General features: G+C 37.1%; 1 protein-coding gene across 6 annotated transcripts in view; it reads left to right on the top strand.

The window, feature by feature from the left end:
* pcm1 (pericentriolar material 1) overlaps positions 1-17,837 on the top strand; it is a 107,799-nt gene extending 89,962 nt beyond the window's left edge. For 5 of the 6 annotated variants that reach the window (XM_063043034.1, XM_063043032.1, XM_063043030.1 and 2 more), the window contains 11 exons: positions 1,001-1,137; positions 3,449-3,583; positions 4,387-4,587; positions 5,266-5,325; positions 5,668-5,815; positions 8,062-8,219; positions 10,283-10,346; positions 10,493-10,725; positions 12,708-12,800; positions 14,939-15,056; positions 15,889-17,837. In XM_063043034.1, coding sequence (XP_062899104.1) covers positions 1,001-1,137; positions 3,449-3,583; positions 4,387-4,587; positions 5,266-5,325; positions 5,668-5,815; positions 8,062-8,219; positions 10,283-10,346; positions 10,493-10,725; positions 12,708-12,800; positions 14,939-15,056; positions 15,889-15,914 — 1,373 coding nt within the window. In that variant the 3' untranslated portion in view covers positions 15,915-17,837. The remainder of the gene's footprint in view (positions 1-1,000; positions 1,138-3,448; positions 3,584-4,386; positions 4,588-5,265; positions 5,326-5,667; positions 5,816-8,061; positions 8,220-10,282; positions 10,347-10,492; positions 10,726-12,707; positions 12,801-14,938; positions 15,057-15,888) is intronic. The other variant, XM_063043033.1, reaches the window with a different exon arrangement.
* Positions 17,838-18,111: the final 274 nt, after the last annotated feature.

Raw genomic sequence — 18,111 nt, 5'->3', positions numbered from 1 at the left:
CATGATCACAGTGAATGGCGGTGCTGGCTCGAAGGGCTGAATGGCCTACTCCTGCACCTATTGTCTATTGTCTTCCAAGAGCATAGGAAGGCCACACACAAACAAATTTTTTAGGCTGTGTTAATTTGTTTCTGTTGGTGATACCACCAGGCTTTTCAATAGTTCCGTGGATTCTGCATTGGACAAGATCTATACTGAAGATCCAAATAAAACAAAATGTTTGTTTTCAGGGTGTTTTGATGGAAGAAATAAAAGTACCAGAATTTGATACCCTTACTGCTGAAAGCATACTGGTCATAATTGCTCTACAATTGGCAGCTTTGTGCAGGAGCCCAAAATTGGAAAATTGCAGAGTTCACTGGGTGCCCTTTGGCTGTGGAGCAGAAGGGTGAAGTAATTTGAATGGAAAGATATGGATTTTACAACTGAGGTGTGAATGAACTGGGAATCTGTGTAGACTAAGCACAACTATGATGATTTCTGAAAATTGCTTTTGTACTTCTTAAATGCACCATTGGATCTCAGAATCTGTTGGAGTAGTCATTTCAGAAGCAGTAGAGTTGACGCAGGGAGAGAAGGGTGCCATTATGGATCAAAAGCAGATGTGCTGGAAGAATTCAGCCAGTCAGGCAGTATCTGTGGGAAGAGAAAGTAGTCAATAGTTCACATCATGACTTCCTCAAAACTTGTAATCAGCTGGATACCAAGATAACTAATGGTCTGGTTCATCCTATGTTATGTTGAGGAAATTCCGGTTCACCCGGTACTGGACATTAGAAAAGCCATATACCAATCTAATGATGATGTATGGGGTTGAGTGCAGAAGTGGTGAGGTGTCAAGATTATATGCATAAAAATAGGATTGGGGTCACTTTCTGGATCAGTAAAAGCAGATTTTGTACAGGTGTAATTTGGAAATAATCTTTTCAATTGCTTTGAGTTCTTGGTAACTGCTTGTATATGCAATATATCAAATTTTTATTTTCCTTTATGAATTTAGGTGGATATGTAGCTGGAAGTAGCTTTGTGATGGATCACAACACTGACACTTCTGACATTAATTGCCCTCGCATAGACACTCAACAACTGGACAAGCAAATAAAGGCAATCATGACGGAAGTAATCCCATTTCTGAAGGTGCGATGCAAGTATCTCTGTCAACAGTGAAACATAATATTGTTCTCTTGGATTTTCCTGTACAGGATGAACCAAAAGGCACTGGGTGGCATTCTGTGCCAAATTCCAGTGTCTGTATGGCAGCTCCTGTAATTGTGCTTCACAGTATGTCTAGGAGCCTGATTAGAACTTAAGGATCAAGGCCAGATGGTTAACCTGTCAAGACAATCAGTCAGTCAGGTATATCAGATGAAATATGGTGACCACAGCAGACTGTCTAAAAATGAAGGCATTTGTATGCTTAATGGATGCTTAGTTATCACTATGAAGATATTTTCCTAATACACTATTCTTGAGTTTGGAAGTATTAGATTTTGCCATCATTGAACAGCTCAGCATTCAATAGACAATAAATAGGTGCAGGAGTAGGCCATTCGGCCCTTTGAGCCAGCACCGCCATTCACTGTGATCATGGCTGATCATCCACAATCAGTATCCAGTTCCTGCCTTATCCCCATAACCTTTGATTCCACTATCTTTAAGAGCTCTATCCATCTCTTTCTTGAAAGCATCCAGAGACTTGGCCTCCACTGCCTTCTGGGGCAGAGCATTCCACATATCCACCACTCTCCAGGTGAAAAAGTTTTTCCTCAACTCTGTTCTAAATGGCCTATCCCTTATTCTTAAACTGTGGCCTCTGGTTCTGGACTCACCCATCAACGGGAACATGCCTCCAGCGTGTCCAATCCCTTAATAATCTTACGTGTTTCAATCAGATCCCCTCTCATCCTTCTAAATTCCAGTGTATACAAGCCCAGTCTCTCCAATCTTTCAACATATGACAGCCCCGCCATCCCAGGAATTAACCTTGTGAACCTACGCTGCACTCCCTCAATAGCAAGAATGTCCTTCCTCAAATTTGGAGACCAAAACTGCACACAATACTCCTGCTGTACCTGCATGCTTGCTTTCAGTGACTGATGTACAAGAACACCTAGATCTCGTTGTGCTTCCCCTTTTCCTAACTTGATTCCATTTAGAAAATAATATGCCTTCCTGTTCTTGCCACCAAAGTGGATAACCTCACATTTATCCACATTAAACTGTATCTGCCATGCATCTGCCCACTCACCCAGCCTGTCCAAGTCACTCTGCATTCTCATAACATCCTCCTCACATTTCACACTGCCACCCAGCTTTGTGTCATCTGCAACTTTGCTAACATTACTTTTAATCCCTTCATCTAAATCATTAATGTATATTGTAAACGGCTGCGATCCCAGCACTGAACCCTGCGGTACCCCACTGGTCACAGCCTGCCATTCTGAAAGGGACCTGTTGATCGCTATTCTTTGTTTCCTGTTAGCCAGCTAATTTTCAATCCGTGTCAGTACTCTGCCCCCAATACCATGTGCCCTAATTTTGCCCACTAATCTCCTATGTGGGACTTTATCAAAGGCTTTCTGAAAGTCCAGGTATTCTACATCCACTGGCTCTCCCTTGTCCATTTGCAAAGTTACATCCTCAAAAAATTCCAGAAGAATAGTCGAGCACGATTTCCTCTTTGTAAATCCATGCTGACTCGGACCTATCCTGTTACTGCTATCCAAATGTGTCCTAATTTCATCTTTTATAATTGACTCCAGCATCTTTCCCACCGCTGACGTCAGTCTAGCCGGTCTATAATTCCCTGTTTTCTCTCTCCCTCCTTTCTTCAAAAGTGGGACAATATTAGCCACCCTCCAATCCATAGGAACTGATCCTGAATCTATAGAACATTGGAAAATGATTACCAATGCGTCCACGATTTCTAGAGCCACCTCCTTAAGTACCCTGGGATGCAGACCACCAGGCCCTGGGGACTTATCAGCCTTCGGACCCAACAGTCTATCCAACACCATTGCCTGCCTAATATAAGCTGCAGTACAGGCAAATTGACATGCTTGCAATGTCTACTGTCTAAAGGGAGAAATTTCAATCACCACTCCTTGTGGGGAGAACATTTGTGAATTGCCATTCATTTTATTCTTTTTCCATCCATAGTACCTTAATGAAATCTGTGTTTTTCCTTTGAGTCAGTGTTCTTTAATCACTTGTGCTAACTTGTGCTGTTCAAATCATTAGAGTCCAGAAAAAATGTCAGCACTGTTCCCAATTGTCAATTCTGTCCTGATGAATGTGATGTAGATCTGAGAATTATGCTCAAGCTCCAGGAACAGTGGGTTGGAAGGGAGGACAGTGAAAAACCAGATAGAACTAATCAAACTAAACAACACATCTAATTAGCAAAAAAATGAAAATTTGTGTTCTACTTCTGGTTGATTCTTTTCAGGAACACATGGATGATGTCTGCTCTCCACAGTTGCTCACAACTATTGGGCGCATGGTGTTAGAACTTACACAGCAGAATGATGAAAGCAAGGAATTTGTCAAGTTCTTTCATAAACAACTAGGTGCCATACTTCAGGTTTGTACTTAACTGAATTTTTATTTTTAGACGTGCTAGTATGTTCATTAGGGTTATTCTGGTTGATGTACTAAATCCTTGCTGTAAACCAAAATGTGAGATGAGGAAGGGAGGATACATGGGCCAAACAGATATAGTAGTGCAAAAGGGACATGGCTAAAAGATAGATTGTACTCAGGAACTACTTAATAATCTTATAAGAGTGTCCTCAAACCTGGTGGTAGTTCTACTTGTTTGCAGGCTTCTGTATCTGTTGCCTGTTGGAAAAGGGGAGAAGGGAGAATGTGAGAAAGTGAGTGGAACCTTTGATTATGCTGGTTGCTTTGCTAAGGCAGGAGGGGAGGAGAGCCTAGTTTCTGTGATATGCTGAGCTGTGTCCTCAAACTTCTACTGTTTCTTGTGGTCACATGCTGAGAAGCTGTCATACTAAGCCATTAGACATCCAGACAAAATGTTTTCTTTGTTGCATCAATAAAAATTGATGAGGGTCAATGGGAAATACCAAATTTCCTTAGCCTCCCTTGGAAGCAGAGGCATTGGTGAGCTTTATTGGCCATAGTGTTTATGTGGCTGGACCGTGACAGGCTGTTAGTGATGTTCACATCTAGGAACTTGAAACTGTCAACCCTCTCAACCTTAACACTATTGGTATGGACAGGAGAATATGCACCACTCAGATTCCTGAAGTGGTGCAGCTCTTTTGTTGATACTGAGGGAAAGTTCAGTGAAATGTTTGAGCAGCTACATTAGCCCATTCTTGATCATCTCTTCTGTAATTGAGGCTTTGATTTTTGTCCTTGTAGGATTCTCTGGCAAAGTTTGCTGGTCGAAAGCTCAAAGAATGTGGGGAGGATTTGCTGGTAGAGATTTCAGAGATCCTGTTCAATGAGCTTGCATTCTTTAGGCTCATGCAAGACCTGGATAACAGCAGTGTTGCAGCAAAACAAAGGTGCAAAAGAAGACTAAAAGAAGTGGCATCTTTTAAACATCATTGTACAACAGAGGTGGGGTAATATGTTAAATACTTAAGTATTCAAATATTATGATTTGCTAGTGTGAATTTTGTTGACCATTTGAAGTAGCTATAAGAAAATCACTGTTTGTGGATCAGTATAGTGGAACAGCAGCTAAAGCTGTTTCTTCACATCTCCAAGTACCTGGGTGCAGTATATGTGGAGTTTGTACATTCTCTGCATGCACATGTGGGTTTTTTTAATCTAATTTTCTGCCACATCCCAAAAAACGGGATACATTAATTATCTACTGTAGATTAACCCTTAATGTACATTAGAATCAACTGAGAGTTGATGAATATGTAAGTTAAAAAAACATGGCTGATGAATTGCTTTGCTGGCAGCTGGCATGGACCCAATGGGCTGAATAGCTGTCTCTGATGTCTTAATGAGTAAGTAAGAAATTCTGTGATTTACTTTTGAAAAACAGAACAGTAATTGTTGCAATAGCTCTGTATGATGTGCAAGCTCTGCAGTTTTTTCACTGCCATTGTGTTAACTTTTGTGGGTGTTCAAATCACATAAGTATATTTTGTTGCTGAAATGTTCTTCTAGCTATGTGAAGGGAAAGTTAGTAAATTAATTGTTTGTAAGTAACCAACTTGAATTGTTGTGTTTCATGTTAAAATTGTTCAATACAACCTTGTTCTGAAATTTCTTATTTAATAGGAGAAGACACATTCTAAAGACGATGAATCCTCTGTGGAAGAGCTTGAAGATGAAGACAAAGTAAGTCTGAGTGTATACAAAACAGTATGAGGTCTGGAGAGAATCTGCAGTTGCACTGTTCCTTTCTCATACATTAAAAAAAAATGATTCCAATTCCAATTTTCCAAGTGTTCCATTGAAATAATTATTTCATGTGTGGCTGTTGATCTTTCACAAATGGTTTTAAATACTACCTGATTTAAAATAGTACACCAGGTTGTTGGTTTATTTTGGAAGTTTGTAATGATCAGAATTTTTAAAAAAAATTGTCTGAAACCATTATCTTCTAACTGATAGTTTCATGTCAGATAACTCACGTTCATATGCTCCCATCTTAAGTTATTATTTTCTCTCTACCTTTAGGACAAGGATGAAAGTGAGATAGCTATTACAGATGATCTCAAAGGAGATGAGTCTGTTGGAGCTGAGAAGTTAATGAAAGGTGGTTTATCTGACAGAGAGGAGGAGGATGCTGAAAGTGAAGCCATAACTGCTAAATGTGTTTCCATCAGTAAGAAATTTCATAGTTTGAATAATTTAAAAACTTTTGTTGTGAATTTCTTCATATGAGTAGTCTTAGGTGATATTCTGTCCATGTGCCTTAAAAGTTTGTGCCATGTATGTACAGATGTTCTAATGGTCTTTCTCTTATCCAATTGAAATTTGATCTATTAGAGATGAGAAATCTGAAATTGCTATGAGATGAAAGCAGGAGGTGACCTTAAGTTACAAATAAGATACAGAATTTGAAGTGAGACCCTGACCAATTTCCTGTTTTTTTTTTAATGGCTCCCACAAACATCACTGAGGGTTATGTATGTCAGACTTGCTTTACTTGTATCTTGAATGAATACAGACATGAGTTTCCAAGCTTTCTGTCCAACGGTTCATTCAGTAGGCTTTGTCAGAAACCCATCAAAGGTTGGTTGACATTTTTCTGTGTTCTGTCTTCCAGGGGGCAGAAGCCAGAATAAGAAGGTGGGCGGGATGGGGGGAAGGCAGGAAGGTGATAGCTAAAACCAGGTGAGGGGGAACATGGATAGGTGGATGAAGAAATTCATTGTGAGAGTGTCTTTTTCTTTATTCCGACACACTGAAGATAAGAACTAACTTTACATCGGTTTCCTATGTAGGTGACCAGAATCACTAGTGCAAAGAGCAAACATTTACAATTATAGATAGGACGAGGGAGATGTCTTCATTTTTTAAAGAAAGGGGCTTCCCTTCCTCCACTATCAACTCTGCTCTTAAACGCATCTCCTCCATTTCACGTACATCTGCTCTCACTCCATCCTCCCACCACCCCACTAGGAATAGGGTTCCCCTGGTCCTCACCTACCACCCCACCAGCCTCCGGGTCCAACATATTATTCTCCGTAACTTCCGCCACCTCCAACGGGATCCCACCACTAAGCACATCTTTCCCTCCCCCCCTCTCTGCATTCCGCAGGGATCGCTCCCTACACAACTCCCTTGTCCATTCGTCCCCCCCATCCCTCCCCACTGATCTCCCTCCTGGCACTTATCCGTGTAAGCGGAACAAGTGCTACACATGCCCTTACACTTCCTCCCTTACCACCATTCAGGGCCCCAAACAGTCCTTCCAGGTGAGGCATCACTTCACCTGTGAGTCGACTGGGGTGATATACTGCGTCTGGTGCTCCCGATGTGGCCTTTTATATATTGGTGAGACCCGACGCAGACTGGGAGACTGCTTTGCTGAACACCTACGCTCTGTCCGCCAGAGAAAGCAGGATCTCCCAGTGGCCACACATTTTAATTCCACATCCCATTCCCATTCTGACATGTCTATCCACGGCCTCCTCTACTGTAAAGATGAAGCCACACTCAGGTTGGAGGAACAACACCTTATATTCCGTCTGGGTAGCCTCCAACCTGATGGCATGAACATTGACTTCTCTAACTTCTGCTAGGCCCCACCTCCCCCTCGTACCCCAGCTGTTACTCATTTTTATGCACACATTCTTTCTCTCACTCTCCTTTTTCTCCCTCTGTCCCTCTGAATATACCTCTTGCCCATCCTCTGGGTCACCCCCCCCCCTTGTCTTTCTTCCCGGACCTCCTGTCCCATGATCCTCTCGTACCCCCTTTTGCCTATCACCTGTCCAGCTCTCGGCTCTATCCCTCCCCCTCCTGTCTTCTCCTATCATTTTGCATCTCCCCCTCCCCCTCCAGCTTTCAAATCCCTTACTCACTCTTCCTTCAGTTAGTCCTGACGAAGGGTCTCGGCCTGAAACGTCGACTGCGCCTCTTCCTATAGATGCTGCTTGGCCTGCTGCGTTCACCAGCAACTTTGATGTATGTTGCTTGAATTTCCAGCATCTGCAGAATTCCTGTTGTTTGCAATTATAGATATGATCAGTTGATGAAAATAGTCTGAGAATGATAAATGAGATTGAGCTCACCTATGTGTGTAATTCCATTTAATTTATATTTAAATGTCCCCAGATCTGAAAATTAAGCAAAAACTGGTGAAACTGTTATGAGAAGAGTTTTGTTTTAGTTGTAAATAAGCAGAAATAAAAAATTAGATTTTGGCCATTTGGGTTGGGTTGTGGAATGAAATTGCACCCTTGAATAGAACCCAAAGAATTCTGAATCCAATTAGCCAAGTTTCAACACCTGTATGGTTCTCGCAATAGTTAACTAACTATAGTGCAAATTTACAATTGTCAAACAATTTTTTTCAGATTATAGAAGGCAAATAAAGATGAGCTCTTTTACTGTAACCATCAGGTTTATCAAAAGCTGAAACTCAAGCATTGACAAATTATGGCAGTGGTGAGGATGAGACTGAAGATGAGGAAATTGAGGACTTCAATGCTTGTAATATTGATGTGCAGACATCTCTTCAAGCTAATACTGAAATTGCAGATGAGATTGATCATGAGCAGGTAATGTTTGTTCTAATGAATATTGTTGTCTTTGATTTATGTAGTTTTGAGTTGATTTTAAAATGTCTTCTGAAGTCTGAGAACTGCTGAGATTTAATCATTTCCATTTAGGAGGATGTCTCAAGACATTTTCATTTATCAGTTGATAATTTGAATTGAAATTAAAAACTATACGTTTCTATGTTTGTTCAGAATTACAATATATAATTATTTGGGTATAGGGGCAGCATTGTGACATTCAAGGTAAAAGCCTTTTTGCCTGTTAATATAAGCAATTAACCATAAAAATGTTAGTTAACTTATTTGAAATCATGTTACTCTCAAATGATACTTCATTTTAATTTTAATTTACAACCTATTTGAAATATTGAGAACTGGGGCTCTCACCTTTCATTAAGTAATGCTTATTTATCCTGTGGATAAATTTGTGTGTTTATTAATGAGGGACTATAACAACAACTTTTCTAAGTTTGTACATATAATTTGGTCTCTAGCTGCAAAGGTCTTTTTTCCACATAAAAATATGGTATCTCTTTGCATTTTTTTTTTTAGATTTCCTTCCTGTTGAATGCTACTAGTGTTATGACTGCTCAAATTTTATTAGTTACCCAACAGTAAGCTTCCATCCCTTTATAGGTCAGAACGTTATTTTCTGTCAATTGTTTTTTTTTCTGAACTGAAGATTTTTGTAATGATTGAAGCAGTCAATCGTAGTGTTTTATGTCATAGCAACTTGCTGCTTTCACACTGTTGCTATGATGGAACATTTCTATTCAAAAGCCCATGTTTGCTATCATTGATTGCAAATCTTAAAACCAAATACAGTTGATTTTGGTTAATTGGGACACATCAGGACCAGTACCTTTTGGCCCAATTAAGCGGCTGCCTCAATTAGCCGAAATATCATAGAAATAATTAAAAAGATGTTTTTTTTTAAAAAAGTAAGCTACCATTTAACTGAGTAACAAATTATGTATTTAAATGAAATACAGAAAAAAATAGAACACTACCAAAACTACTACAGCACTATAAAACTGTATTAGTTCCTAACAGTCATCGACAGAGGGATTCATTCAGTGTACGCTGACGTGTTCTTTTGATTGATGGTAAATGAATAAAGTTTGTGCAAACACCTGATGGACTGCTTTCAAACAGTGCTTTCGATGACTGCATCCTCCAAATCTTCATTTTCATTGTAAGATTCAAGATGATTGTCAATGCCTTCAAATTGTTCATAATTCCTAATTTGTTGAAGTTGTGAGATCGTTTCATTTTCACTCCTGGCCATCTCTGGCATCTCCAAGTCTGAATACTTGAAACACAGTGAACAAAATAGTTATGGATTATCTTGCTGTTTATTACTCACCAACTATCAAGTGACAAAAATCACTGCTTTTTGCAGTGACAAACTCACAAATGATGCTACCTAAAATCTTCGTCTAAACATGGTGTTATGTCTTAATGGCCACATGATGTGAAGCTAGTTACAAAATATTTGGCAACAGTCAACTGCCCCATTTAAACGGCATTGTGTCCCAAATAAATGAAGGGAAGCCTGGCTATTATCTTGATTAGTTTTTGTTCTTTAAGAGTTGTCCAAAATAAAGCGACTGCTCCACTTAACTGATGGCCCAATTAACTGGAATTCACTGTATATATTAAAGTTGTCTTCACTGAAAATAAAAGTAATGTTAAAATAAATCACCAGTTAAGAAGAGAGAGAGAAAAAGTTGATTTGAGGGTGTTTTTTTTAAGATTCTGCAAGGAATTGACAGGATATAGGCTCATGAACCAATTTTTTCAGGCTTTAATATCTATAACTGAGCCATGGTCAGCCAATTAGAATTATAAAGAAAAAAAGATTTTTCTGCACTGGTTTGTAAAATATCAAGGTTATTCTTTAACCCAAAAGGTTGTGGATGTCGTTGTGATAAATAAAATTTGACCAGCTATGACCTTATTGAACAGCAGAGCAGACTTGAGTGGTCATATAATTTTCTGCCACCTTAGATTCTAAGATTTTGTATAGTGCTTAATGCTAATCAGAACTCTTCTCTTTTTAGGATGTTCTTTCCAAACCTAGTCAAGATAATGCGGTTAATCAAATTGAGAACACAGTTACTGCAGGTAGAGTTTGACCTTCTATGTTCTTTTATTGAAAGTAACCAACAGTGGAATTGACCGTATTTATGTTTCTTTTATTATCAGATGTTTTTAAACAGGATTGTTGTACATATAATTGTAATCAACTGCTATTTTTAAAAATTTTGTAGCTGAAAATGAATGCAGCAAGACTGCAAATCTTGCTTTTGAGGCTTTAACATCATCAAATCAAGTATTATTTAATGAAGACATTGAGAATTTAAAGCTGCCGGTACCATTGTTGGACTGTGCTATTCCAGGAACACCAGTGCAGATGGAAATAGAAAATGACTTGCAAGGGACACCGGAAAGCTCATTGGCTGCCAGCCCTGACACAGAGTCCCCTGTGCTGGTTAATGATTATGTAAGCATGTAAAATATCTTCCTTCACATCTCTATCTTCCATAAGTATTCAGCTAAGTTTAGAAAGCTAAGGATGTTACATCACCACCTATGCAAAACGTAACGTCTCTGTTGCGGAAAGTTTCAACAGTTAGTGCTATTTGTTTTTCCCTAATTACTTTCAGCAGTTCTCTTAAAGTTTTAGTTCCATGTTACTAGCCTGCAAAGGATAAAGCAAGTAGGCGGAATACTTAACCATATTTTGTGGGTCATTTTGGAATTTAAGGTGTCAACACTGAGAGTATCCGACTTTCAGGAAGGGTTATGCCGAATATTTTTGTTCTGGAAAAGCATTCAGGAGAGCCATCAAACAATCCTTGTCTTGTTAGCCAGAAACAAATGCATTGGCATACTGGGGTATATTTTTCATTCAAGGTAGCGTCTGAGCTGTGTTGGAAAGTAAACTTTGGTACTAGCACAAGGATAAAATCAAATTAAATGGGTCAATACAAAAGCAAAATGCTGCAGATACTATAAACCTGATTGAAATAAATGCAGAACATGTTTTGATGTACTTGGCATGTCATGAGAGAGGAGGGAGTATGAGAGAGAAAAAATGTGAACTGATGAAGTGGCTTTGGTATGACTGAAATTTTTAGTTCTTGCTTATTCACAAATAGCATTTAGGTTGGTATGCAGAAATGCTGAGCATCAACCAAAATCTGGAGGCTGCAAAGTTTGATGATCCTTGAGCTAGTAGAGTTTGGGGTACTTGTATTAGCTGGTTTGCATCTGTACTTGATGCATAGTATTGTGGGATGTGGGAAATCTGGAGATTTACCTGCAAAACCAGGACTTGATCTAGCCTGTTCTCACCTCTGCTCTTCCTACAGCCATGGGTGTAATTGTACTAGCCCAGGTACAGATGCTATTAAATGAGGATTCAGTACAGAATCTTGAGGCTCTGTTTCTATGCTGCCCTAATAGCCTTTTGACACCTGGGGCTTTCAAGGGACATAGAAAAAGTTTTAATGTCTTTAATAATCAGAAAGATTTATCAACTATTCAATTATATTTAAATAAGTTTTAAAATTGTAAATGGATGAAAAACTTGAAAGCATTCTAGAAATTAAAAACAATAAGTAAAATAAAGAATTATAAAACCATTAAACTAAATTTCATAATCCAGAGTGGAAACAATAGTGTTGCAGTTTGGGGTCCAATGGTCCTTGCTATGGTGCTATTTCAATCTGTTTCAACGTAGATGGGCATACTCTAGACAAAGCAGTCCCAACTCTTTTGTGATAAAGTGAAATTCAAGAGCTGATGGTTTTACATTTGAAACAAAGATTATAATATAACTTGGTTCTAATTTTTACATGGCCTTTGTTGCCTGACAGTGTTCCAGCATTTTTAGGAAAACCTCTGATTACAAATTTTAGATGTGGCTCATTGTTACCCTAATTACATAACCTGCTCAACAGTACCATGCATTAGGGTTAGAGTTTGCTTTACTATGCATATATACATAGGTTATATAATTTGGGAAACTTCATCAGTGTTGGCTCATTAGAATTTTAATGACCTAGAGTCTATTTTTCCCCTAAAATGTATGGCTCTACTACTTTTAAAAATTGCTTTTGATTTTGCTATTTCTCTCATTCTTTTAAAGTGAAAAGTATCAAAAATTATGAAATATGAAGATGATTATAGATTCATTAAGAAAATCACCAGCTTTGAAATTCCAGGATATCTACACTTCAGTTCATTAATGTTTAGTTTCCTTTATAGAACTAAAAATGGGATTTGTATTCCATGTAGTCAAAAATGGAGTGTTAATGCAAGATTGTCCCTCTTTTTTAGTTTCCATTGCTAAAGTTAAATTGTAGATTTGAAACGAAGTTGTTCTATTCCAAAATCTACAAACTTCCTGCCGCATTCATTCGTGCTCAGAGGTTGTGACCAGCAAAATTAGAGAATTCATTTTTCTTTTATACTCAACAGGAGGCTGGATCAGGCAATTTGAGTCAAAAATCAGATGAAGATGATTTTGTTAAAGTAGAAAACTTGCCTTCAAGACTCACTGTGCTTTCTGAGGTAAATTTTGAAATGAGATTATATCATGTTTTTGGCAGTAGAAATTGATTATTCAGTACTACAGGGCCTGACAGTTGTTTATGGCCAAAGCAAAACGCTCTGCCCTGTCATTTTATTTCTTTCCTTTTGTTTTCATGCTCTTTAAACTTTTAAAAGGCATTTATGCAAGCAAAAGAACCCGAGATCAAGATTAACTTAGGATGCTAGACATGGGAAGCAGTAGCTCTAACAGCTGCTCCACTGTGCCACCATTTTTCCCCATTTTGGAGACCAAGGGGAGACCTTTTAAGTTTATAAAATTAGAGGGAGGCAGGATAGGTAGGCAGCCAGAATTTTCCCCCAGGGTAGAAATTTGGATATTAGAGAGCATAGCTTTTAGTAAGAAGAGATGTTCAGGGCAAGTTCTTTTATACAGAGTAGTGGGTTCCTGGAACGTGCTGCCACTGTAGTAGTGATAGCAGTTGTGATGGTGGTGTGTGTTCAAGAGGCTTTTAGATAGGCACATGAATATGCAGTAAATGGCAGAATATTGAATATATGTAGATAGAAGGGATTACAATGCTTTAAAAGTATTCAGCCAACACAACTATTCACATTTTACTGTCTCATTTTCTAAATTTAAAATATATTGAAGTAGGATTTTTGAGCTAATCCACAAAACATTGTGCATCATGTCAAATCAAAAGAAAAATTCCAAAACCTGTCAACTTACTAAAAATTTAAAACCAAAATAATGAGGCTGAAAAAGTATTTATCCCCTTTGTATTTACTACGCTAACTTTCCTTAGTAGCAATATATTACCCTACCAGCTCTCACAATTTGTTGATGTAGAAATTTGGAAGATCACCTGTTTTCAATGAGTTCATAAGGATAAGTATCTCCTCTCTCTAAGGTCCAACAGTATGATAAATTTTCAACAGACAAAACCAAAATGAAGACAAAAGAGCATTCAAAATCCCTGATTGTAATATTCATTTGTGTGAACAAGGGGTTTGGGGCTGAATACTTTTACAAGGCACTGTTGTTTAATTTAGCATCATGCTCACAGACATTTTGGGTTGAAGATCCTAGTCCTGTGCTGTACTGTTCTAATTGCCACAACTACACCATAGCTGATTCCACATTCTAACAATTCTGAGAAAAGGAAGTTTATTTGAATTTCCTTTGATATTTTTTGGCCGATGTGGTTCTACCTCTTATCTCTTACACAAAAGGAAATATAATATCTATCCCAATAACCATTTGTAATAATAAACTACCATCAGGTTACTTCATGTCTTCTCCAGAGAAAGGATCTTCCTGTTTAATCCAAAAGATTTATTGGAAAAGATTTAATTTTTTTGTATGAGTTGCATTGATAATATGGAGAAAACAGTATTCTAAGATTTCTTACTGTTATCATTACTGCTTTTCACTGCTTGCTGTTTTCATTGTCCTATTAGCTATGATTCTGCTATTGTTTGTGTATCTGTTTGCCCTTATATGTGCACTTCATTTGGATGGAATAAATTGTTGGCTAAATGGAGCTGCTACTGGTGTTATTGCTTCACGGGTTCAGCATCTCATGTTACATCCTGATCTCTGTGCTTTTGTATTGAACTTGCACGTTCCTTCTGCATGTTTCCTAAGGGTATTCAGGTTTCCCCCACATTCAGAAGATATGTGCTTTGGTAGGTTAATTGATCAATATAAATTGCCTCTAGAGTGTGTGTGTCTGGTAGAGACTAGGAGAATTGACAGAATGTGGGGAGAAAATGGAATTGGTGCTCAATGGTTGGATCAGATTTGTTGGGCAGGAGACCGGTTTTGATGCTCTATAACTCTAACACTATTTATATTATCTTGAAAGCTAATATATTTGATTTGTAAACCAAAGGGATTTTTACAGATGCTGAAAAGTTTGAGCAACATATGCTGGAGAAATTCAGCAAGTCAAGCAACTTCTATGGAGGGGAATAAGCAGTTAACGCTTCAGACTGAGATGTTCTATCAGCATTCATATTTGGTTTATATTTAATCAGTCCTGAAGTTACAATTTTTCTCACAGTATGTTATTTAGAAATTGTACATTTGGTTAAGAAGAAGTCATGAATTTAGAATAATTTCTTCCATCTTTTTTTAATGATATCTTACACAGGATGATTTGAGGAAGAGAATTTCTGAAGAGGAACAGAGTAACAATTTAACCAGTATGCTGCTGGATACAGATGGAGCACAAGAACTTGCTGGCAGCTCGGAAACTCTAAAAGAGCCAGGTTTGGGAGAAATTACAACTGACTTGCAGTTGTTTGACATCTTCCTTATTTAATCATTCAGTACTATTCTAGATAGTATCGTCTGTTTGATATACAAATGTGAAGTTGTACATATTGTAGGAACCTGCAATTACAGAATTATTTTGAGGGCAGAATGTGCAATATTTGGAATAAAAGGAAGTGGGTTTAATTCTTGGTGACAATAGTTCTTAAAGCAGTTAATTTTTTTTTAAACAAACTTATTTTCCTTCCCTATAATTCTAAAAACTAATCATACATTTACACTTTTAAAAAAGATGTTTTCAGTTTTTAATCTTGCTGTTTTGGAAGATTTGCACACTCAGTACATTCCTCTAAAAACTCGGAAATTAAGATCTAATTCTAGAGGTGTGGTATATTGGGAAAAGAGTCTTGGGATAATACTTTTTGTTTAAAAATTTAAAAGTCTTTATGACACAAGATATAAATAAAGTTAACTTTTTAACTTGTAAAGTATAAATTTCTAGCCTCAATGGTGTCTTTTTGTTTGCCTTCCTTTGCTTTAGTAAAGCTCTAATTTGTCATGTATTGTGAAAAATATACCATGGATTGGCTCACTGTGTTACACTGAGGTTTTCATTGTGAATTAATCTGGAGCTGATAGGACCCATAATATTTCAGGATAGTCTTTCAGCTTTGTTTTTATATCACTTTAACCGGAGGGGTCTAACAGTAGGGGTGAGAATAATTTTTGCTACTAAATTCAGTAACTAAATGTGTATTTAGCCCAATATTTATTCATGTTGATGATTATACAGTGGCATTGATGTTGATTTTTCCCCCTTTGTTACAGAAAACAGTGGAGCCCGAAGTGCATGAATGGCAACATATTGATGTTCATCACTCCCATTTTTGTTTGGAATTAGTTAATAATTTTATTCCTGTTAATTGATAAAATAGTTATTTTTTCGAGTAGACTTTCAGTAGAATTGTTGTCTATTCTACATTGCTCATCTGACCAGCATTTCTTGGTCCACATTTAGTATTGTGGCAATACATCATAGTAACTTAATATTTCTATCTCTGAATTGGCTATAGTCTGATTTTTTTAAAATTACACATGTAGTTCTGTTTTATATTGAAATATATTCTCTTTTATAATGAGAGACTCTGATTCTAATACTGCTATATTTTGCCACTAATAAGTACATCACTATCTTCTGAGACTTATCATTGATTTACCTACACTAATTTGACCTTTATCAACCATTGCCATTTAAGATGAAGCCTAATTGTGCTTGTCCAAGGTGTAGCAATTTTTTGTGACTCTGTACCATATATACAAGCTGTTTGTAACAACCCTTTGCTATCTTCAGACTTGAGATCCACCTCCAATATTTTTGCTTTGATTGGTCAAAATGCTGAATAGTGTTTTGACATTGAAAATAGTATTTTAAATTTACTGGATTCATCTGTTGTAGCTAAACTCCTTTAGACTAATTATATATACAATTTTTAAACTGTAAATTTGGTACATGTCATTGGTAAGTAGATTATATAGGTTGCTTGTGACGACTCGATTGCAAAATAGAAATCCCTAGAACTTGCAGATGTTGTAGGTAAAAATTACTTTAATTGATCTCATATAGAATTACTGATTTTTGGCTTTCATATTCTACGATAGAAATAAATTACGTACAGTACAGACACCAAAATTGATATTAAATGGAACTTAGAAATTTGACTCCCCATTCTTGTATTGGCATTTGCTTGAGATTCTCACTTAAGTCAGCAGACCCTTAAGCAGGTCCCCTAAGCAGGTGAGATTCATTTATAGCCACTCAAATACATTTATGCTTGTTCAGCACATTAATACCAAAGGCTGTTTGTCCAAAGCCAGATTTTAGTTCTATATTTGGCATCATTGGAAAGCTAATTCCAAATGGTAAGCAGTATTTCAAACAATTTTAAACAAATTTGTATTATTTTTCATTGAAAGTCACATGTAAACAAATTTCTTTATATTTCCATATATTATAATGACTAATAACTAACAAAAATGCATTTTATATGTTTGCAGTGTTGATAAATGCTTTCTCAGTTGTCATTAAAGAGGCTTGTGCTTTGATGACATGCACCCTTTTAAGATGTATTTATCTGAGATTGTAATAAAATATGAATTAATTTTAGTTTGGAGCACTGTTCATAACCTTGCCAAGTCTTGCGCAATGTATCTTGAATGTATTTTAAATGGAACTGTTCTCTTTGGTACACTGTTTAAAAAAAAATGCTGAAAATAATTGCAGTTTCCTAGAAATTCCATTCATAATCATCCTTCCATCCTTGAATTTTTCTAAAAAAAAGTTTGCTATAATGAAAATGGCAAACAAAATTTTAGAGTCTAGAGCATGCTAAACTACACTAGTTGGAGTAGATTTGCTTTTATTTCTGGGGACTTTTGAGCATGATCAGGAATGACTCGCAGTAAAAGAATTTACATGAAATGGGATTTTAAAAATTGTTTCTGACACTATTCATTTAGAATAGACATACTATTTCTGCTAGTGGCAGCACAAAACATTTTTGTAGAATTACATATGCTCAGCCCTATTTCAGCACATTGCATTTTTGTGTCTTAAATGTTTTGCATTTAATTTTAATTTAATTGGTTTGACAGGCATGTTGCTGTGTTGTGTAGTTGATTCTTAATCGGCATTTTAATGTACAATTTTAAAATGTTTACTATGCAATTTCAAAATAAAATCAAATTTCATTTGTGCCAGTTCAGTGAGATTCAGTACTGTAAGATTATACAAATGTACAGTGCTTCTGAAGATGGAAGTGTTGCATCCAGGCTCGTATAATTCCTGTCAAATAGTGGCCTCTTTATTAACTAAACCTGCTTGTTTATGCAAATTTCTATTCAGCCAATTCTGGGCCAGCAATTCAGTGCATAAAAGCAGAGATATAGTCAAGTGGGTAAGTTATTGTTCAGACCATAGAGAATGGGGAAGGAGTGTGATCCAAGTGACTGACTATGGAGTGGTTGTTGGTGCTAGACAGGGAAGTTTGAGTA

Source organism: Mobula hypostoma, chromosome 3 (genome assembly GCF_963921235.1).
Source record: "Mobula hypostoma chromosome 3, sMobHyp1.1, whole genome shotgun sequence".
Taxonomy (NCBI): Eukaryota; Metazoa; Chordata; class Chondrichthyes; order Myliobatiformes; family Myliobatidae; genus Mobula; species Mobula hypostoma.
Note: the sequence above shows the minus strand (reverse complement) of the source record. Positions and strands in the feature narration are given on the sequence as shown.